Source organism: Odocoileus virginianus, chromosome 18 (genome assembly GCF_023699985.2).
Source record: "Odocoileus virginianus isolate 20LAN1187 ecotype Illinois chromosome 18, Ovbor_1.2, whole genome shotgun sequence".
In the NCBI taxonomy this organism is placed as follows: Eukaryota; Metazoa; Chordata; class Mammalia; order Artiodactyla; family Cervidae; genus Odocoileus; species Odocoileus virginianus.
Genome location: NC_069691.1, coordinates 53294949 through 53318836, shown reverse-complemented (window position 1 = coordinate 53318836; position 23888 = coordinate 53294949). Strand labels below are relative to the sequence as shown.

The following is a 23888-nucleotide window of genomic DNA, read 5'->3' as shown; positions in this document are numbered from 1 at the left end:
CTTCCTAACAATAAATGTATCAATTCATCCAGAAAACTAAATTCTTACTCACTCAATAACAGAGCTTCAAAATACATAGAGCAAAAGCTGACAGGACAGAAAGAAGAAACACATAATTATCCAAGTGTAGTTAAAAATTTCAATAGTCTATTCTCAGCAACTAAGAGTTAATGTGAAAGTATTAAAGACCAAAAAAAAAAAAAAAAAAATCAGTAAAGACAAAGAAAGCATGAACACTAACACTGGACTTAATTCTTGACATTGACAGAAGAATCTACACCCTCTTAAGGAGATCTGTTAGTAGCAGTCACTGCAGCAAAGGAAACTGGGGAGTGACACAAGATATGCCAGAAGGCAACAAATAAAATAATTACAAAAGAAGAGTGTATTTCAACTGTTGAAAGAAAAGGGCATAGGATATCTGCTGGTAAGTGATGATCTTGGCAGCAGCAGCTTCAATGGAGTGGCTCACAGCCACACTATGATGTACTGGGAAATGAGCGGAGAGGAAAAAGCAAAGACACATCAAAGAGCTGTGGGGTGTGAGATGAGGAGGCTGTGAGCTCACGGAAGTTTACCATTCACTATGGGAACCATCAGAGCATGTGTGCAGATGGAATGGCCCATCTCAGAGAAAGAAGTACACGACACAGGCCAGAGAAGAAAAAAGAGGCTGAGGGAGGTTAGGCTCCAAAGATTAAGAAGGATTTCCTTTAATAGAAAAAAGGACACAAACACAGAATGACTTAACATTGAAAAAAAAGAACTTTGGGGAATTTCCTGGCGGTCCAGAGGTTAAGGCTCCCTGACGCCACTGAAGGGAGGCACAGATTCTATCCCTGATCAGGGGACTAAGATCCCACATGAAACATGGCACGGTCAAAAAGTAAAAAAATAAATAGATAAAAAGAAAAATAAAGTCAATATTATAGTTTATCAAAGAAAAATAATAAATGTGAAATGCTATCAAATGGACAGTTTTCCATTTGAGGAGCATACTTGCCTTTGGGTTGTTTGCATCAAACAGACCAGTTGAAAGTCCAATCAGCAAGGAATTCTGTTTTTTATTTCTTGGTGGTGAATCAGAGTGAGATCGAAGTGGAAAGGATTCTTCTGGTGAACAGAGAACTGACTGAACCTGAGAACCTGCTTTCAGATGCTCAGAATAAACCACTTTATGGAAAAATGGTTCCGGTTGCATAGATTTATCTATATCACGCTTAGAGGGTGGAGAATCATCCACTCCAGGTTCTGTGGAATAAAGGAAAGATTACATGAACAGTCTATACAATACTCAGCTTTCTAAGTGATAATGAAAAAGTTCAGTATTTAACATGAATTATAGGTAAGAAACTACATGTCTATCAGAAAAACAAAGTCAAAATATATATGTGATTTCACTACCTTACAAATAATCTTCAACTCCAGGGTATGTTTTATTATCAGAAAGGAGATTTAATTTGTTACATACTTCCATTATATCGGAAGTTAGAAAACGTAGACACAAATCCAAGGACATGTGAGAAAATACTGTTTAAACACTCATACTTAACAGATCCAGTTTAACTTCATTCCTATAGGTAAGATATTAAAAAACTGTACTTCTTATATTTTAATTAATACTATTAGAAATAAGAAGACCACTTATTTAATGTCCTCAGATAATGGCTTAGCTTTGGCAAACAATTCTTTTTGTTTTGAACATTCAGCAAGAAAACTGATCAAAAAGGTTTTATTGCCCACACTGACAAACAATACAGGTTTACAAATGCAGAGTACAGCAACCATAAAAAAGAATAAAATCCTGCCATTTGCAGCTACATAGATGGATTCAGAGAATATAAAGCTTAGTGAAATAAGTCAGATAGAGAAAGATTAATACTGTATGATATCATTATATGTGGAATCCAAAAAATAATACCAATGAATCTATATACGAAATAGAAAGATTAATACTGTATGATATCATTATATGTGGAATTCAAAAAATAATACCAATGAATCTATATACAAAATAGAAACAGACTCACAGACATGGAAAACAAACATGTATAAAGCAAAAGGGAGAGGGATGGGGAGGGACAAATAAGGAGTATGGGATTAATTAGTATTAATTATAATAATTATATAACTATTGCAATAATTATATAGATATTAATAGTGATATATTTTATAAATCATTAACAATTATTACTTATTTTGTATTCTGCACAAAATAAATAACCAACAAGGACCTACTGTCACACAGGAACAATTCCCAGTATCTTGTAATAACCTATAATGGAATCTAACCTGCAAATTTAAAAAGATGAATCACTAGGCTATGCACCTGAAGCTAATATAGTATTATAAATCAACTATACTCCAAAAATGTAATAAAAAATAAATACAGAGTCCAATGCACTATGTCTATAACATTTTTTAAGTGATTAAGGTGAATGATAAGCAATGCTCTCTATTAACATACAGTCCAAATGGAACAGGTTAGTGCTAACAACCTTCGAGAAAGTAATCAGGCCAATGCTGTGATGCTCACCTACGTGAACCTCACTAACGTGATCCACACTGCTCAGGGCTTTATCTTCAGAAAGTTCAGTTTGCTGAATGGTGATCCTATCTTCCAACCTGCCATAAACAGATACACCAGTTACAAAAGCAAAATTTACCTGCAATACAAGTACTCTCAAACACAGACAAGTAGAGCACAGGTCACTAGCGTCCTGTGATCCCACTTCCAAATATTATTCTCACTTACAGCGGCCCTCACAAGCACATCCTACCCTTCAGTTGTTCAAGCCTCCACCAGTCATGCTCATTCTCGACACCAGCCTCCACATTCTCATCACAATGGTTCCCAAAGTGAAGCCCCTAGATGCCTGTAACACATGGGAACCTGTCTGGAATGCAAATTCTCAGGCCTTGCCCTAGCCCTGTGTGTTAGGAACTTTGAGGGATATGGCTGAGCAAACTGTATCCCTTTAGAGCAAAATGTATCCCATTATAGCAAAATGTTGTAATGTTTAAGAACTGCCATTTTAATGAATCAAAATGCCTCCTAATAGCAGAAAACAGAACACGATTATAAGATACTAATACCATGAAATACTTTGCAACTATTTAAAAAACAAAGTACAAATCTGTATAACCGGATATGCATCAAGGGTCAAGATATATTATTAAGTAAGTAAAGTAACTTTCAGACCAAATGATATGTTAGATTTGACACAACGCTGTTCAGCACAGTAAAATAAAAAGAATAGTTTGTATAAAAATGTTTTAACTCTTAAAGGGAGTGAACTGATTTATGTAAAGAACTCATAATTTTTCTCTCAATAAATGTTGGGAACTAAATTCATGCACTATTTGCTAACAAAATTATAAAGATGAGAAGAGCATATTCCAAAAGGTACCAATAATTTATTTCTGGGCTTTCGGTTATAGTTCAGTTCAGTTGCTAAGTCATGTTCGACTCTTTGTAACCCCATGGACTGCAGCAACCAGGCTTGCCTGTCCTTCAGCATCTCCCAGTGTGTGCTCAAACTCATGTCCATTGAGTTGGTGATGACATCCAAACATCTCACCCTCTGTCATCCCCTTCTTCTCCTACCCTCAAACTTTTCCAGCATCAGGGTCTTTTCCAATAAGTTAGTTCTTCGTATCAGGTGGCCAAAGTATTGAAGTTTCAGCTTCAGCATCAGTCCTTCCAATTAATATTCAGGACTGATTTCCTTTAGGATGGACTGGTTTGATCTCCTTGCAGTCCAAGGGACTCTCAAGAGTCTTCTTCAACACCATAGTTCAAAAGCATCAATTCTACAGCACTCAGCTTTCTTTATGGTCCAACTTTCACATCCATACATGACTACTGGAAAAATCATAGTTTTGACTAAGCAGAACTTTGTTGGCAAAGCAATGTCTCTGCTTTTTAATATGCTGTCTAGGTTGGTCATACCTTTTCTTCCAAAGAGCAAGTCTTTTAATTTCATGGCTGCAGTCACTAACTGCAGTGACTTTGGAGCCAAGTCCCTCACTGTTTTTCCTGTTTCCCCTTCTATCTGCCATGAAGCGATGGGACCAGATGCCAAGATCTTAGTTTTCTGAATGCTGAGTTTTAAGCCAGGCTTTTCACTCTCCTCTTTCACTTTCATCAAGAGGCTCTTTAGTTCCTCTTCACTTTCTGCCATAAGGGTGGTTTCACCTGCATTATCTGAGGTTATTGATATTTCTCCTGGCAAACTTGATTCCAGCTTGTGCTTCACCCAACCCGGCATTTTGCATGATGTACTCTGCATATAAGTTAAATAAGCAGGGTGACAATATACAGCCTACATACTTCTTTCCTAATTTTCAACCAGTCCGTTGTTCCATGTTCAGTTCTAACTGTTGCTTCTTGACCTGCATATAGATTTCTCAGGAGGCAGGTCAGGTGGTCTGGTATTCCCATCTCTTTAAGAATTTTCCATAGTATGTTGTTGTGACCCAGTGTCAAAGGCTTTGGCATAGTCAGTACGGCAGAAGTAGATGCTTTTCTGGAATTCTCTTGCTTTTTCTGTGATCCAACAGATGTTGACAATTTGACCTCTGGTTCCTCTGCCTTTTCTCAATCCAGTTGAAGTTCTTGGTTCACGTACTACTGAAGCCTTGCTTGGAGAATTTTCAGCATTACTTTGCTAGCGTGTAAGACGAGTACAATTCTGTGGTAGTTTGAACATTCTTTGGCATTACCTTTCTTTGGGATTGGAGTGAAAACTGACCTTCTCCAGTCCTGTGGCCACTGCTGAGCTTTCCAGATGTGCTGGCGTACTGAGTGCAGCACTTTTAACAGCACCATCTTTTAAGTTTTGAAATAGCTCAGCTGGTATTCCGTCACCTTCACTAGCTTTGCTCGTATGTTTCCTAAGGCCCTCTTGACTTTGCATTCCAGGATGTCTGGCTCTAGGTGAGTGATAACACCATGTGGTTATCTGGGTCATTAAGATTTTTTTTTGTATAGTTCCTCTATGTATTCTTGCCACCTCTTCTTAACATCTTATGCTTCTGTTAGGTCCATACCATTTCAGTCCTTTATTGAGCCCATCTTTGCAGGAAATGTTCCCTTTGTATCTCTGATTTTCTTGGAACAGATCTCTAGTCTTTCCCATTCTATTGTTTTCCTCTATTTCTTTGCATTGATCATTTAGAAAGGCTTTCTTATCGCTCCTTGCTATTCTTTGGAACTCTGCATTCAAATGGGTATATCTTTCCTTTTCTCTTTTTCCTTTTGCTTCTCTTCTTTTCTCAGCTATTTGTAAGGCCTCCTCAGACAACCATTTAGCATTATGCACTTCTTTTTCTTGGAGATGGTTTTTCTTTTTTTGATTATAAGGCAATTTTAATTTTGCTAGTACTTTTTCTGCTGCTGAGTCACTTCAGTTGGGTCCAACTCTTTGGAACCCCATGGACTGTAGCCTGCAAGACTCCTTTATTCACCAGATTTTCCAGGCAAGAATACTGGAATGGGTTGCTATTTACTCCTCCGGGAGATCTTTCCAATCCAGCGATCAAACCCACATCTTTTATGTCTTCTGCATTGACAGGCGGGTTCTTCACTACTAGCACCACCTGGGAAGCCCCATAAATGTGAACTCATTTAGTTCATTTCAAATTTAAATAATTTTTAACTTTTTCAGTTTTAAATTTTGAGTAACTCTTATTTTTATTTTAAAATGTTATTTATTTTTAATCATACAAGTAATATATTTTTTCATTTAAAATGTAATCCTTGAGTCCTCAAAAAGGGAAATATAAAATACCATTTGCTACAGCAAATCCACTCTGGATATATACTCAAAAGAACTGAATACAGATGTACAAAGGCTTGTACACAATGTTTACAGAAGCACTATTCAAAACAGGCAAAAGGCAGAAACTACCTTGGAAATGACCACCATCATCTGCTGAATGCTATCAACTGCACAATGTATAAAAATATAGGGTATAGTCATATAAGGAATATTACTCATGAAAAAGAATGAAGAACTGATACATCCTACAACACAGACAAGCCCTGAAAGCAGTATGCTAAGTAAGGGAAGGCAGATACAAAAAGCCACATACTGTGATTCTACAGGAAATGTCCAGAATAGGCAAATCCATGAAGGCAGATCAGTGGTGGCAGGAGCTGGGGAGGTGAACATGAAAAGTGGGTGCTTGCAGGTACAAAGGTTCCACTGGGGTCGAGAAAAATGTATTGGAAACAGAGTATAACATTGTACACTTCAAAATTATTAAAATGATAAAATTATATAAATAAATATATTTATATATTTATCTCAATGAAAAAGTTTTTTCCTTTTAGGATTTCCCTAAACAATCAAAATCCCAGTTGCTTTTACTATTATCAGTTTTATATACATCTCACTATACTTTACCCCTAAATTTATATAAATCTATATATGCACTTAAGAACATTTTATAGGATTATCACAGTATTGTTCTAATATATGGAAATGCTTTTTATTCAATATCATCAGATCATCAAATACTCTGGACATATTTCTGTATTTATACAAGGAGGTCCATTTAATTTCAGTGCTGCCTACTACCCATTACACAGTATACTTTGTTGTTGTGACTTTGCTAAGTTGTATTCGACGCTTTGTAAACCCACGGACTGCAGCACACCAGGCTTGCCTGTCCTTCAGCATCTTCCAGAGTTTGCTCAAACTCATGTCCATTGAGTTGGTGATGCCATCCAAACATCTCATCCTCTGTCACCCCCTTCTCCTCCTGCCCTCAATCTTTCTCAGCATCAGGGTCTTTTCCAATGAGTTAGTTTTTTGCATCAGGTGGCCAAAGTATTGGAGTTTCAGCATCAGTCCTTCCAATGAATATTCAGGGTTGAGTTCCTTTAGGATTGACTGATTTGATCTCCTTGCAGTCCAAGGGACTCTCAAGAGTTTTCTCCAGCACCACAGTTCAAAAGCATCAATTCTTCAGCACTCATCCTTCTTTATGGTCCAACTCTCACATCTGCACATGACTACTGGAAAACCACAGCTTTGTCTAGATGGACCTTTGTCAGCAAAGTGATATCTCTGCTTTTTAATATGCAGATTTAAAGTATCTAGGTATGTCAAAGCTTTTCTTCCATGGTGCAAATGTCTTTTAATTTCATGGCTGCAGTGACCACCTACAGTGATTCTGAAGCCCAAGAAAATAAAATCTGTCACTGCTTCCATTTTTTCCCCATCTCTGCCATGATGGATGCCATGATCTTAGTTTTTTGAATGCTGAGTTTTAAGCCAGATTTTTCCCTCTCCTCTTTCACTTTCATCAAGAGGCTCTTCAGTTCCTCTTCACTTTCTGCCATTAGAGTGACATCATATACATGTCAGAGTTTGCTGTTTCTCCCAGCAATCTTGATTCCAGCTTGTGATTCATCCAACCCCACATTTGGCATGATGGACTCTGCATATAGGCCTTCCCAGGTGGCTCAGATGGTAAAGTGTCTGCCTGCAATGTGGGAGACCCAGGTTTGATCCCTGGATTGGGAAGATCCCCTGAAGAAGGAAATGGCAACCCACTCCAGTACTCTTGCCTGGAAAATTCCATGGAGAAAGGAGCCTGGTAGGCTACAGTCCATGGGGTTGCAAAGAGTTGGACAAACTGAGCAACTTCGCACTCTGCATGTAAGTTAAATAAGCAGGGGGACAATATACACCCTTAATGTACTCCTTCCAACTTTGAACCAGTCCATTGTTCCATGTCTGGCTCTAACTGTTGCTTCTTGTTCTGCATACAGTTTTCTCAAGAGACAGGTAAGGTGATGTGATATTCCCATCTCTTAAGAATTTTCCACCATTTGCTGTGATAAACTGTCAAAGGCTTTAGCATTGTCAGTGAAGTAGAAGTAGGTATTTTTTTAATTCCCTTGCTTTTTCTATGATCCAACAGATGTTAGCAATTTGATCTCCGATTCCTCTGCCTTTTCTAAATCCAATTTGTTCATCTGGAAGTTCTTGGTTCATGTATTGTTGAAGCCTAGCTTGAAGGATTTTGAGCATTACCTTGCTAGCTTGTGAAATGAGTGTAATTGTACAGTAGTTTGAACATTCTTTGGCATTGCCTTTCTTTGAGATTGGAATGAAAACTGACCTTTTCCAGTCTTGCGGCCACTGCTGAGCTTTCCAAATTTGCTGGCATATTGAGTATAGCACTTTAACAGTATTATCTTTTAGGACCTGAAATAGCTCAGCAAGATACTTAGAACAGTGTTTTTAGCCACTTCCTTATTAGTGATCAGACTATTTCAAATGATTTCCTGTGACTCTCCTGAAATAAACGTTCTTGCACATGCTTCTCTGTATCCATGTCCAAGTCCAGCCCACCTCCTGTTTTCACAGATAAAGTTGCACTGGAGCAGCCGCACTCACCTGTTTATGTGTTACCTATGGTTGCTTTTGCAGATCAAAGACAGCACCGAATAGCCACATCACAGAGCATATGGTCGACAGGGCCAAAAAAGTTCAGTATTTGGCCCTTTACAGAAAACATCTGACATCCCTTGTTATGAGCAGAGCAAAGGAATGAACTTCCAATTATTATTTTAAGAAGGAAGGTAACAAGAACACCAAAATATGACAGTGATTTCCCAGACAAAAGGGAACTATAAGAGGACTCTCCTGAGTACTAATACAAAAATCCTGAAATTGTCATACTGAGTGAAGTAAGTCAGACTGAGAAAGACAAATATATGATAGTGCTTCTATGCGGAATTAAAAAAAAAAGGTACAAATGAACTTATTTATAAAACAGAAATAAAGACACAACTGTAGAAAACAAACTCACAATGACCAGGGGGTAAGGGAGGGGGGTAAACTGGAAGAAGGGTTGAGATACACACACTACTATATACAAAACAGATAAATAAGAACTTGCTTATAGCACAGAGAACTCTACTCAGTACTCTGTAACGGACCACATGGGCACAGAATCTAAAAGAGTGGGTATATGTGTATTTGATTCACTCTGCTGTACAGCTGAAACTAATACAACATTGTAAATCAACTCCAATAAAAATTATACTCCAATAAAAATTAATTTAAAAAATTAATGGCAAAAAAAAAATCACAAAATGAAGTATTAGCAAACAGAAGTACATTAAAATTAGCAAACAGAAGACCAAGCAGAGTTTACTAAGATATGCAGGATAGTTCAATATTAGGTAACCTATTAACTTATTATGCTGATAGATAAAACAATTACATGATGCCAAAAAGTCATTTGATGTAATACATTCCAGACTTTTTAGCCAGGAAAATGTGTATACACTGCTTGAGCTAGAAATTATAGTCATGCCTAATTATGTTTAATATTAGAAATATTTCACTGAAGTTAAGAACAAGAGAGAGAAGCCTATTTCTAATAGTTAACTGTATAAAATGTACTAAGTGATGCTACTGGAGAGAAATGTGTATGAAAAAAACTGGAAAGACAGAAAGCCATCATTATTTTCATATGATTGTGCATATGAAACATACAAAAGATTCAACTGAAAGTCTAAATGAACAGTAGTAGGATACCAATAAGAGAGTGGGAACAAAACCAACGTAAAGAAAGTGAAAGCTTTCATATAAACCACCTTTTAGTTCCACGATCTCACAGAGGAACAATTATCACTTATAAAATAATCACAAGATAATATAGCCAGGAATAAGCTTACCAGTAACAGTGCACAGCTTAGATGAAAGCTTGAATCGGGTGGGAAGGGGAGGCGACTATATTTATATACATGCAAATTAAGCTCACTAAAGGTTATCCACTGTAGCATCATCTGTAATAGCAACTACATACTATGTAAATATATAGCAACTATTTACTATGTAAATAGAAACTAAATAAATATATAAATACTATATATTTATAGTTGCAAATACAACTATATACTATGATATATCCATATATTGGAACACTATGTACCCTTAAAGTAGCAAAAGAGGAAGCCCTCTGCGTATTAATATGAAAAAATTCTCCAATTACTGACATAAAATGGTGGAAAAAAACTCTGTGCCTTATAATAACAACTATATTTAAAAGTGAAGGTGAAAGGCGCTCAGTCGTGCCTGACTCTTCGTGACCCTACGGACTGTAAACCTCCAGGCTCCTCTGTCCATGGAATTCTCAGGCAAGAATAGTGGAGTGAGTAGCCTTTCTCTTCTCCAGGGGATCTTCTCAACCCAAAGATCAAACCCAGGTCTCTCACATTGCAGGTGGATCTTTACCATCTGAGCCACAAGGGAAGTCCAAAAATAAATGACCCAATCAAAAAATGGGCCAAAGAACTAAACAGACATTTCTCCAAGGAAGACATACAGATGGCTAACAAACACATGAAAAGATGCTCAACATCACTCATTATCAGAGAAATGCAAATCAAAACCACAATGAGGTACCATTATATGCCAGTCAGGATGGCTGCTATCCAAAAGTCTACAAGCAATAAATGCTGGAGAGGGTGTGGAGAAAAGGAAACCCTCTTACACTGTTGGTGGGAATGCAAACTAGTACAGCCGCTATGGAGAACAGTGTGGAGATTCCTTAAAAAGCTGGAAATAGAACTGCCATATGACCCAGCAATCCCACTTCTGGGCATACACACTGAGGAAACCAGATCTGAAAGAGACACGTGCACCCCAATGTTCATTGCAGCACTGTTTATAATAGCCAGGACATGAAGCAACCTAGATGCCCATCAGCAGACGAATGGATAAGGAAGCTGTGGTACATATACACCATGGAATATTACTCAGCCGATAAAAAGAATTCATTTGAATCAGTTCTAATGAGATGGATGAATCTGGAGCCCATTATACAGAGTGAAGTAAGCCAGAAAAATAAAGACCATTACAGTATACTAACACACACATATGGAATTTAGAAAGATGGTAATGATAACCTTATAAGCAAGACATAAAAAGAGACACAGATGTACAGAACAGAATTTTGGACTCTGTGGGAGAAGGTGAGGGTGGGATGTTTCGAGAGAACAGCATCGAAACATGTATATTATCTAGGGTGAAACAAATCACCAGCCCAGGCTGGATGCATGAAACAAGTGCTCGGGCCTGGTGCACTGGGAAGACCCAGAGGGATCGGGTAGAGAGGGAGGTGGGAGGGGGGATCGGGATGGGGAATACATGTAAATCCATGGCTGATTCATGTCAATGTATGACAAAAACCACTTCAATATTGTAAAGTAATTAGCCTCCAACTAATAAAAATAAATGAAAAAATAAATAAATAAAAGTGAGGGAGACTGTATCTTTGCTTTTGCTTCTGTATGTATTAACCATGTTTGGAAAGAGGACAGAGTGGGAATATGCTGGGTGGGGACAAAAGTGGGAAACAGACCTTTCACTGTATATTTTGCTTGCTGATTTCTGAACCTCACGAATGTGATACCTATTCCCAAATTAACTATTTTCGTAATTGATTTAATGTAATGTTGGGTTACTCCAGTATTTCTGTGCAAGGCATGACATGAAGGGAGCAGGTGTGAAATGTAGGGAAGAGGTGACGTACTCAACCTCCTCTGCTCCTTCTCTCTCACTGACCCACATGTCGAGAACGGGGTGGGGCAAACCGCCATCTCTGTCTGCTCTACTTGGCTCCTGCAGTACTTCTGCCTCCAAGTCAGCAGGCTCTGCAAGGCAAAAACAGGGCCAGAAACAGGTCTCAAAGCAAAATCCACTTAGAGAAAACAGAATAAATCTCTTATAGATGATCATACCTCGTGTTTCAGGCTAATGTAGTAACTGTAACAAAAAATCAGTAGGTTTATCTATAGATCCTTAATCTTACTGTCTTTACACTCTAGCTGTTTTTGAAATAACAGACTTCTCCTTTTGCATTTTCATTGCAATAAAAATACCCAGAAGAAATATTGTGTACTCTGTATCTTTCATTATTATAGAAAAGTTTTTCTTCATTAACATTTCAGTAATATATAAACTGCTTTCTAGAAGATATAAAAACTTAAAGAATAACACTATCTGTGGCCAGAAATATGGACAGAGAGTAGAATATAATACCACTGATTAGTAACCGATTAGAAAGTTCAATCATCAAAAATAAAAAAAAAAACCCTCTTACCTGGACTTTCACAGTGAAAAGGTGAATATAACTAGGGTGCTAAATCTATTTTCCTAAACCCTCAAATAATTAATAACCAGGGAACTATCTCTGTTCTCTGGCAGTGGCTCATCTTTCACCTGGGTGATATTTCCTGAAAGTTAACAGCAATGAGAAGAGAGTTTCTCTCTTCGTTTCTTAATTTCTCTTTTTCCCGTCCAATTCAAATTATTGATACTTTCTTGTTTCAGCCACCATGGCCACTCCTTTTGTTCCTTCTCTATTTTAAAAGTTTCTAATTAGTTGTCCTATTTAGAGAGATGATTGGTATTGTACCAATCCTTAAAATTTTTATCTTTTATTCAAATGATTTTTTGGTCACCCTTACAAGTAGCACTTGGAGCAGGGGTATCCTGCTCAAAATTTTTTAAACGAGTGTTCTCTGGTACCTTAAGCCACATCAATGTGATTCATTCCACAAACTAGATTTGTGACTGTATTGCCCACAAAGGCAACAATATTTACTACATGGCTCTTGAAGAAAAACTGTCCCAGCTCTTGTCCCAGCTCTAATAGGCTATACAGTCACTATTATTAAATATACACCTAACAGGTTCTTTTTTTCTTCTTAAGAAAAGACATAAGATAATCATTAACTAAGATTCTAGTGAACAAGACGATTTCACAAGACTACAAGGTCACACATGTGGCAGCCGTCTAGTCTTCCTCTCATCCAGACGGGGCTGTTTTCCCAAGTTCCTGAGTCTGGATCAGCAGTGTGACTGCCTGGACCAGTGGAATACAGCTGGAGTCCTGTAGGCCTGGCCCACATCCAGCCTTTTAAGAGAATTGGCAGTCTCCACCTTGGAATCCGGAAGCTTAAACCACCAAGAAAGCAGTTTAAGGGCTCTGAAGAGACAACATGGCAAGGCTCTGAGACTTAAAGCATGGGAGTGGAACCCAGCAGCACAGACCCAGCCGAGCTGAGGAGCCAGCTGTGCAGAGATAGCACCTCCCATCCAAGTAAGTGCAGCTGATGGCTCAACACCACTGAGCGATGCCAGCTGATGCCATGAGGAGGAGAAGGAAAGTCCCAGCTCCTAATCCACAGAGTGTGAGATAAATCAAGACAGTTCTTTTAAGTCAATAAGTCTGGGAAGCAAACTGATTTGCAGTGAGAGATAACTGAAACAGAATCTCCTATCTGAAGATAGGGTGTTGACACCACAAAGGTTAGATATGTGCACTGCTCTGGGGACAGGTCAGCATCTGACACCGAAAGGTTTCAAGAAGGCTGTGGTGAGAGCCTGGCCCGTGAAAGGCGGTTATTGGAGGCTGGAGGAAAGGGCATTCTTGTGACATGGTGGCAGAAAGTGTTGCCCTGTGACATGAAAAAGGATAAAAAGAAAAGGCACCTAAGAGATTCAGTGACCGAGCTAAGGAGCTATCTGAGTAGACCATTTACAGTGCCAGTGAGATTCCTAAGGTAGCCACTTATAAACCACAAGGAGAAAAAAGGTGAGTTGAAGAAAGATCAGTTTAGCTCATGAGGAGAACTCAGAAGAGGAAGTTTCTCAAGGGAAAAGATGCCTCCAGATAGACACTAACCTCAGGCAAAGTATGCCTGAGGTCTCAGGGCATGGTCTCAGGGCAAAGACAGAGGTCAAAAACACAAGGCCGTAAGACTTTCTGCTGGGGCACAGAAGGATTTAAAGGTCTGTCTTTCTGACTCTTGCTGTTGAACAAGAGGATTGCTGAGCATCTCAATTGCCTTCCTCACAGCAACTGCAGGCAGAGAGGGCATGGTCTCAAAAAACAAACCCAAACCAAAAACCCCAGTGGTTTTTCACTAAATGTCAATAACATTCACACAAAATTCACAAAATCATTAATACTTGCAGAAGCACTCCCCAGCGTGATTGAGAGGAAAGATACAGCCCAACAGAAGAGCCTTTGAGGGCACCAATGTTTGCTGGGAGGGAAGCAAGCTGGCCAAGCTACTCCTGGTGGGATCCCGTTTCTATGTACCCACAATCTTGTACCTTCCCTGTTTTTGACAAGGAGTCTCATGTCCTCGTCATCACTGTGTTAGATTTATGAATGAAAAAGCAAGTGAAAAGAACTCTCTAGGTCTTCAGATTGAAAGTAAATGTATTCAAAGAACTGCACCCAAAGAACCTCATATAAACACAGGTCTGACCTTGATGACAACATTTGAGCCAATGTCATAAGATGTGGCTATGAAGAGTCAGTGTATTCTGCATGTGAGGGGATATAAATAAGTTTGGTAAAAGGGCAGACTTTGACATTAAAGATGGCTACAAATACAAAGACTCCTGACAGCCCGCCGGACTGAAAGGAGATCAAACCAGTCAATCCTAAAGGAAATCAACCCTGAATATTCACTGGAAGGACTGATGCTGAAGCTCCAATACTTTCGCCAGCTGGTATGAAGAGCCGACTCATTGGAAAAGACTGTGACACCAGGAAAGACTAAAGGCAGGAGGAGAAGGGGACAACAGAAGATGAGATAGTATCACTGACTCAACTGACAGAAGTTTGAGCAGACTCTGGGAGATGGTGAAGGCATGCTGCAGTCCGCGGAGTCACAAAGAACTGGATATGACTAAACGACTGAACAACAACAATAACAAAATACTTAACCCTTTTACCCTTGAGAGATGCCTGCTTCCCCTCCTTCTGAATCCAGGCTAGTTTGTAACTACTTTGACCAATGAAATACAGCAGAAGCAACCCTGTGCCAGTTCGGAGACTAGATTCTACAAGTATAAGCAGCTTCTGCCTGTGTACCTGTGAGCCATAGAAGACGTCAGACCATCCTGCTGGACAGAGTACAGAGAAAGGCCTGGAGGCTGTATGAAGAGGAAGGGGCCGGCCTCATCATCTTCCAGTTGTACCAGTCAGGACACCAGTTAAGCCCTCTTGGACCCATGAGACCAGGTCATCACAGAGATGAGAGCACACGCACTAGAAAAGCACGGGGGTGAGCCAGGGCTTGACTCAATTCCCAACACACAAAATGAGGAGACAGAGTAAAATTGGCTGTTGTTCTAAAATTGGGAGACAGAGTAAAATGGATGTTGTTCTAACACTAAGTTTTGGGGTGATCAGCAATGTGGTGATAAAAAAAGACCTGGCACTAGAAAAATAGTGAACCTAATTTGAGATCAGTCACCCAAACATAAACAAATATTTTGAAGGTTTGTTTATAAGGAAGACAATGAAGTATTATTAAACCAAATAAATCTCCTTTTGCCCCATGAAAACATACCCTCCAAATCTTCTGGTTTCAATGCTGTCTGTAGAGATGCTTCACTAATGTTTGGACTGTTTGTCTCAACCAAAGAATCAACAGTAGCTGATGGGTTCATTTCAAGTGAAATACATTTCACTTTTTCTCCTTCAATAATTAAGGATTTGCAATTCTCCCTTTCAGGAGAAATCTCTGAAACAACAAAAATGAAAAATCATGCTATGTTCTCACACTGACTTGACTTTTATCTTCAATAGCATTTAGAACAAAGTTCATTCTCACAGCAGGTAATTACTAGTTAAGTTCTGTTATGTACTAGAAATAAATGATTAAGGCACATGATAGTCAAATTAAATTTAAATTCGAAGGCATTTTTTTTTGTTATAAAGATACTGTTTTGCAGGCTTTTCAGATCAGTTAGAAAAATGTTTGACTTTACTTAAAAACCACAGCTCTCATTCAATTTAAAAGTGTTTTGAACTTAAGACATTTCAGCATCAAAGCTATTTATGACACAACAGTGTATGAACCTTTTTGAAGGACTGACACTTAGTTTAATGACTAATTTACTGTGTTTGGGTGTTTATGGTGTTCTCCACTTGAGAAACCAGCGATCCTCTTTCTTGAGTACCTAGTTCTCTGTACATTCTCCTCTAAGCTCTGTACCTCATCTGTAATTACTGATGACAAGCAGAGCTATGAAGATGTATCAAACTGTACAACTGAAGAGAATATTTTTCTAAAACTATGGTGTCATACACAGATGATATGACTGACCATCAAAACTCTTCTATTCACTGGGCTGGGTCTACATTATGCCTATGGATAGACATTTTAATGATGATGAACAATACAAATTTCTTAAAATAAAATTTATTTCTTAAAATAAAATTTGTAAATATACAGAAGGAAGTCATATCATTCATATGTATGCAGTTTAGAAGTAATACTGTCAAATTAATAAAAACATATTTCACCTTTGTTGTATGAATGTAATTTTATTTTTCAAAACCACATTCATATATGGTTTTGGTGAGTGATTACATATGTATGCATAGGAATGCTTTGTTCAAATGTATTTCAGATTTTCAATGATCATAAACAAACCTTAACTTTTTGTATAAAAACTCTTTATGTAATATAAAATGTATAATATATAATATTCAGAATACAATTATTTTGATAAGTTAGTTTGCATTTTTAATGTCTCAGTTGCAGTATTCAGTTATTTGAAACATACTGAAGCTTCACAATAGTTACAAAATAATATAGTTACTTGATAATAAAGCTACAAATACCAAGTGGTGAAAAAATTTAAAAATAAAAATAAATTTCTAAGTTGGTTAACATATGGTTTATGCCTCTTCCTTTAGGTGAAACTTTTACATATACACAGAAATGTCAGAATTACATACATACATACATATATGTGTATATATACACATACACACATACGTATATGTGTATATATACACATACATACATACGTATATGTGTTTATATACACATACATACATATGTATATGTGTTTATATATATCAGGATGATATCTTTAAAATTATGAACTCATGTTTTTGTGTGTTTTTGTGGCAAGTGCTCAGAAACTTTCCATCCTTTTAACTGCTGTCTGGAGAGCATTGATTTGCCCAGAACAACTCACTGCAATGACCGGAAGACACCCAAGTCAGCCACATCCACTCCTTGGAGATGCTGCTCTCTAGTTCACTACTGGGAGCCCCCACCCAAGTTCTGTCTCAGCTAACCTGCTAGATTTATGTCTACACCTTGAACAAGCCTCCTGGATCTGGGCTGGTCAATTCATCCCCATGATGCTTTCTTCCCCTCACCTCAGTCACTTCATGCTCACATCTTAGAGATCCTGTCAATAAACACAGCTTCTCAGAATGTTCAATGTTAACTGTCCCACCTCCTAACCCCTGACATCCTGTGTTCCCACTCATCACCCTCTGCTACCCCACCCAAACCCGATCAGGACCCACAACCTACAGATCCTACCACGGATACTCTCCCCACCTTCCCCATTAAAATTTATCCAAGAGTCCATCATTAAAAACATTCTCCTCCAAAGGTCCTCAATCCACTGTATTTCCAGCAAACAATTTCGTCTTCTGTCTGCCATGTCCGAACACACACAACTGGAATGGGTGGAGAAAAGCAGAGAGCCCTGCTCCCTGTCTCAGCTTAAATTCATCATCACTAAAGTCAAGCGGGCCCTCTTTGCTGTCCACAGTCCATCTGTAACACTGGGCCAGCAGGAACCGCCTGGTTCAGTTACCCCGTTAGGGAATAAAGTTGTGAACAGGTATCTGTGAGCTGTTTTACCTTACTTCTTCCAAGTCAAGGAGAACAAAACTACAGTGCTGCTCATGCTTTGGAATATTTTCCCTTCACCAAACCTCATCAACAGTCTGACAGTGGCAGAGGTCACACCTGTGATCTGTTCAGTCTGACTCTTCTGCTATAAAAAAGTATCTATTAAAACCAGGAACAAGCACCGCGAGGACTGAAGACTGGTCTAGAGGCTCTCAAATGCAGTGTGAAGAAAAAGAAATGATCAAATAAATACTGGACAAAAAAACTATTTCTAACTATTGACGATATAATCTACACATGTAATCAACCAAAGGAAAACCAACGTAATGGAAAAATAAGCAACACACTTGACTAGGCACTTCAAAAACAGATTGTATACATCTTACTAAGAAATTTTTGGACATGACACCAAAGCACAAGCAACAGAAGAAAAAAAAAAGAAAAACAAAAAGCAAGACTACATCAGAGTAAAAAGTTTCTGCACAGCAAAGGAAAAACCAACAAAATAAAAAGGGAATCTACAGAATAATAAAAATTATTTGTATATTATATATGTGATCAGAGTTTAACATAAAATATTTAAGGAACTCATATAAGTCAACAGCAAAAAAAACTGGCATATTAAATTTTTTTGCCACTATTAATTAATGATAGCAATTTTTAAGTGCACAAAGAATAACTAATAAGGACCTACTGTATAGCACAGGGAGCTCTATCAACATTCTGTAAAGATCTATATGGGAAAGGAATCTAGAAAAGAGTGGTTTTCTGTATATATATATATAACTGAAGCACTGTGCTGTACGCCTGAACTTCCACAACACTGTAAATCTACTATACTTCAATAAAAATTAAATTTGCTTTAAAAAGTAAAGGAACTGAATAGACATTTCTCCAAAGACACACAAATGGCCAACAGATATATGAAGAGGAGCTCAATATCACTAATAACCAGGGAAATGCAAATCAAAATCACAGTGAGAGATCATTTCATTCCTGTTACCATAGCTATTATTAAAAAAGAAAAAAAGGAGAGACGACAAATACTGGTGGGGATGTGAAGAAATGGGAACCCTCCTTGGGCACTGTTAGCGGGAATGTGAACTGGTGTAGCCTCTATGGAGAGCAGTACTGAGGTTCTTCAAAACATGAAAAGTAGAACTATACAGCAATTCCATTTCCGAGTATTTCATGAAAGAAAATTAAATCAGAATCTTGAAGGGTTATCTGCACTCATACATTCACTGGAGAACTATTCACAGTAGCCAAGACAGGGAAAGAAATTGAGCGTGCACAAATGAATGGGTAAAGAGAATAGGGTGTGTGTGTGTATATATACACACATAATAGTATTCACCCTTAAGAATGAAGGAAATCCATGGAAGATATGATTCTAAATGTTACAAATAAGTCAGACATGAAAAGATAAACACTGTATGATATCATATATAAATGGAATCTAAAAAAGCCAAACTCACAGAAACTGGAACAGTGATTGCCAGGGCCTCAGAGGTGGGAGAAACAAGGAGATGTCTCTAAGGCGTACAAGCCTTCAGTTGTTTAAATTTACGTTTATGCGTAAGTTTCTAGAGCTCTAACACACAGCGTGGTTAATTACAGTTACCAATAAATGTACAGCTGCTAAGAGAGTAAATCTTAAGTGTTCAGGCATCACATACACAAAATGGTAACTAAGTATGTTTTTAACATTACTTCTAATATAAAAAAAAATAGCTTCTCTGCTCACCACTGCTAATAGTTGTGTTTTCCAAGAGTTCTGTCTGAAGTTGCAGTTCAGCTTCTCCAAGTATCCTCAGAACAGAATCTGTAGGACTTTTCCCCCAGACTTTTCTTGGAGATCCACTAGGATCTAATTTAATAACCTCTCCCACTGTATGTTCTAAAAGAAAAAGATATAAAAAATTTCAGTGACAGACTCTAATAACATTGCATTAAAGGCAGATTCTAGTTTTAGGAAATATAAAAATGGAAAAAAATGTAAGTTATGTTTCTACAACATTTTTACTTGAGAAAAAAAGTTTTAATTAAGAATAATTTGGGATAGTACAAAAATAGATAAAATATGTTAATATTTTGTTTCTATAAATTGCAGAGAATAGAAAAAAAAAATCCTAAGACAAATGTGCATATGGATTAAAAGTAGAGAAAAGTACTTTAAGAAAATTTGTTTTATCTTCTTTATCTTAAGGAAGCAACTGACACTTCTTATTTGACAATAATAATTTGGGGTTAACCTTTTGAATAAAATTTTGCAAAGTGAAACAGAGAAAATCACCTACTGAAGTTTGAGTCTTCAGAACACTTGGTAATAATCAATACATGAAGCATATAGATACCCAGGAGTAATAGGTAAGATATATTCTCAAATATTACTGGGTATGTAAGTCATACAAACTTTCAACGGTGACCAAATACATGATACATATTTTTGCGTACCCGTCCATGAAAGTAAATACCTGCAATTTATCAGACAATATTTGGTTTTGTTTAAGCAAAATGATTACCAGTAAGAAACAATTTTTAAAAGGATGGTTAAAAAGAGCAGAGAACAATGAACAGACCCATAACTTACAGCCACATGGTATCTGATAAAGGTGACAAAGCAATCTGCAAGGGACTGCGGGGCTGGGAAGCCGGGTAAAAGGGTGAGGGATGGAAGGTGGGGCCCAGGGCTGTACACAGACTAGACTGTGAAGAGTTCTGTGACACGGAGGAATTCAGAAATGGGGGAAGGCTGAACAGCAGGGTGAGGAAAGAAACAAGAAGGCCTCCATGCAAAGGGCTGAGAAGAAGAGAGGGGAGGAGGGCCGTGAAATAAAGCGGCTAGACTCCAGTGACACAAGGTGAGCAGTGAGTAGGCAGACAGGACAAAGCAAGTGGCATGAAAACCACAGGGAGCCTGGCTCAGGCATGGATGGGAAGGGACACTGGTTTTCATGCTCCCTGCAACCAAGGTCCATCATGTACTGAGAAGCATGGCAGGCTGCACTTTGACTCTCAGGCTCTTTTCTGTAAGGTTCCACCAGGGGGCACTGCATCCCTCTCTTTCCCTCACAGCTCAGCTTCCAGAAGAGGCTCCTCCCTCACCTTTTACTCACTCCTTAACCCCCAGATTCTACTTCTGCCCCCTGACCTCTAGCAACACTGCTTTCACCAAGGTCACAAGGCCCCCCTCTGACAAACACAGTGCAGATTTTCTAGCCCTCATCTTGCCCTCTCTCTTCTTTTTAAATTCATATCACACTCTCAATTTTCCTTCTCTGATGCATCCTCACTTGCTTTTCAAAGTTATTCCTCTGACACACTAGTAGACTTCCCATGAGGCCCTTACAAGTCTGTGTGTGTGTCTGCGTGAGAGAGTGGGACTCAATACACAGCTGCCTGCTGTGGAGTCTGTGAACTTTGCTTCAAGGTACTAAAAAGAAAGAATTCTACCAAAATGGCCCATCAAAAAAACCACATAAAACAGCACTCAGGCGGTGATCAGATCAGCCGCCTAGAAAGCGAACCCCCACCTGCATGTGTCTCTGTCAGTTCCCCGCTGCACTCCAGGGCTGGGACAATGTGAGACAAGGGCAGGGGCTTAGGAATCCTCGCTGAGCAAAGGGATGGCCTATGAGACTCTCCACAGGTCTGCTCAATACCGCCCTGACCTTCCCAGGTTTTGCCCAGGTGCACTCCTCTGATTCTCACCAAGAATTACTCCTGGTGACAGGTGACTCTAAGATGGGAGGAAGGGCTGGAGTAACACAGGTTACATGCGTGCCATTCGTTCTTGCTCTCACATCACAGATTGTTGGGGAAAACCCTCTCGTGGGACTTCTCTGCTGGCACAGTGGATAAGAATCCACCTGCCAATGCAGGAGACATGGGTTCAGTTCCTGATCCAGGAAGATTCCACATGTCCTGGAGCAATTAAACCTGTGTGCCACAACTACTGAGGCTGCACTCTAGAGCCCACGTACTGCATCTGCCTGTAAGCCTGTGCACCTAGAGTCTGTGCACCACAAGAGAAGCCACTGCACTGAGCCTGCACACCACACGGAGAGAGCAGCCTCTGCTTGCTGCAACTGGAGAAAGCAAAGCAGCAAAGACCCAGTGCAACCAAAACCAAGAACAATGTTTAAAGAAAAAAAGCTTAAAAGAATGTTAAAAAAGAAAAAAAAGGTGAAAGCCCTCCCATGTCGAAGCTGAATGGTTTCCTCCATGTCTCACTTATTACAGAACCCCCTCCAGGCTCTCAGCCCCTCTACATGGGGCATCCTCAGAGTGTCCAGCCACATGGCCACAAGGGGGCTGGGGCGGACCAGACGGCACCTGAGTGCGCTCATACGCACTTTCTGTCACAGAGAAGGAAGCGTCCAGGGCCAGTTCATCCACAGGAAGCACAAGCTGGCCTCCTGTCTCCCATTTTTTTCGATCCGATGAAACTGACTTTTCTTTTTCCAGCTCTTTGGTATCTTCATGAGCAGTTACTGTATCCATTTCAGGACGACTCTGCCTTCCCTTTTCATCTTCTTGAACTTTAAGATTTTGATTTAATCTACGTAGTATTTCTCGCTTACTCTGAAACAGTTAAAATGTTGCATTTTAATAGGTATATGACTAAGTGGAATGATTGACAGGAAATTTGAAAATTGTACCTACTGAAACAGCACTGTTACTCTTCTGCATTTCTTCTGAGGTTTCCTGGGCATCAGTTAGACTTCTGTCCTTTAAACACAGAGAGTAAGAAATAATGTTATTTTAAAGCATACCTTAAAATTTTTGATATTTTTACTTTTTGTTTTTCATTAGCATTCCATGGTCCTTGTTTTTTTATTCCTGCAAAATGTTAATATAGCTTCCTTCATTATCAGCATGAGAAATACTTATTATCATCTAACAGATGTGATAATATGCTAGAATGGCCAATTCTCAATTACTGTCACATTTCTGTGTTACTAGATCAGATATTTAACTATATCCTCTTCCTATTATTTAACTATATCCTCTTCCTCTTTGGCACCTGATTTTTGATAAACATAAATTTATGACAGAAATTTTTAAAAATTTAATTTTTATACTCAATTAGAATTAGGGACATTTTGACAAATAATGAAGAGAGGGTGTGTTGTTTGTAAGCTGTCTTTGTTTCAGGTACATATATTGTTACTAAGCCGTACTACTTACTAAAGATAATTGAGAACTGGCTTTTCTCCCTAAACAAAGAGTAACAGTAAAGAGTCCTGTGTACTTTGTGCTAATGCTAAAATAAATTTTGTTTTCTGATTAGTATAATCAAAGTAATTAGACCAACTAGTATATGAAATACATAAAAAAAGAGAAATTAGTAGTTACAAAAACCATGAAATCAAAGGTACCTGGAAGACTCGGGGTAAGGAAAAGCAGTTCTCAAAGTTTTAAGCAAATGATAATTTACCAAGAAAACCCATAAAGGAGAAGCGTTTGGTTACACGGATTACCTCAAATTTTATTAAATAGTGGTCAGTTTCAGAGTTACACCTGTAAATCAGACAAAAAGCATTTTACCCAGTGAAGTGGCAGGAATTAGCAGTCGCTACAACCAGAGAGGTGAGCAGCTACGTGGGGTGAGACTGGGACCGGGCAGGGCCCGTACATGGCATCTGAGGGGTGGGGTGAAGAGCGCACACACAGTCGTTACCAGAGAGGAGCGGAGACGAACCCTGCCTGAGCAACAGTGCTCTCCTGCTGTTCTCGAGGAACAGCAGGGAGTTCCTCAAGTTCCTGGGAGTTCTTGAGAGTTAACCAAGACTGGTACTTCCTACATAATCTCATTTCCAAGATAAACACAGAGGCTGCAGAAAATTGGTGTGCTTCAATAACATCAGTTCTGTCTGCCAAAACTGAATGAAATTCAACAAATAATAGGCACAGACTTCAACAACCAGGAAAGGAAAGAATCAGGTTAAGGTGTAACACGACTCAGGAGACTGTTCCTTGGCCTGCTGAGTTCCAGGCTAGAATCCCACATCAGGAGTCCCTCTCCCTCAACCTCAGAATAGAGTGCTTCACATTTCAGATGGATACCCGCTATGTACTTCCAAGTTTAAACTTTTTACCTGCCCACAGTTCTTTGTTTTATACTCCCAATGGCATGATAGAGATTCAAAAGTAGAAGCTTAAA

At 38.7% G+C, this 23888-nt stretch overlaps 1 protein-coding gene across 12 annotated transcripts in view; it reads right to left on the bottom strand.

Moving 5' to 3' along the window:
• The window catches only part of NEK1 (NIMA related kinase 1), a 127102-nt gene that overhangs the window by 16152 nt on the left and 87062 nt on the right, over positions 1-23888 (bottom strand). For 9 of the 12 annotated variants that reach the window (XM_020904350.2, XM_020904351.2, XM_070480703.1 and 6 more), the window contains 7 exons: positions 22388-22453; positions 22078-22306; positions 19467-19619; positions 15404-15577; positions 11563-11683; positions 2537-2625; positions 1004-1251 (listed from right to left, as the gene is read on the bottom strand). In XM_020904350.2, coding sequence (XP_020760009.2) covers positions 1004-1251; positions 2537-2625; positions 11563-11683; positions 15404-15577; positions 19467-19619; positions 22078-22306; positions 22388-22453 — 1080 coding nt within the window. Of the gene's footprint in view, positions 1-1003; positions 1252-2536; positions 2626-11562; positions 11684-15403; positions 15578-19466; positions 19620-22077; positions 22307-22387; positions 22454-23888 lie in introns of those variants that run through there. The other 3 variants (XM_020904352.2, XM_070480709.1, XM_070480706.1) reach the window with 2 other exon arrangements.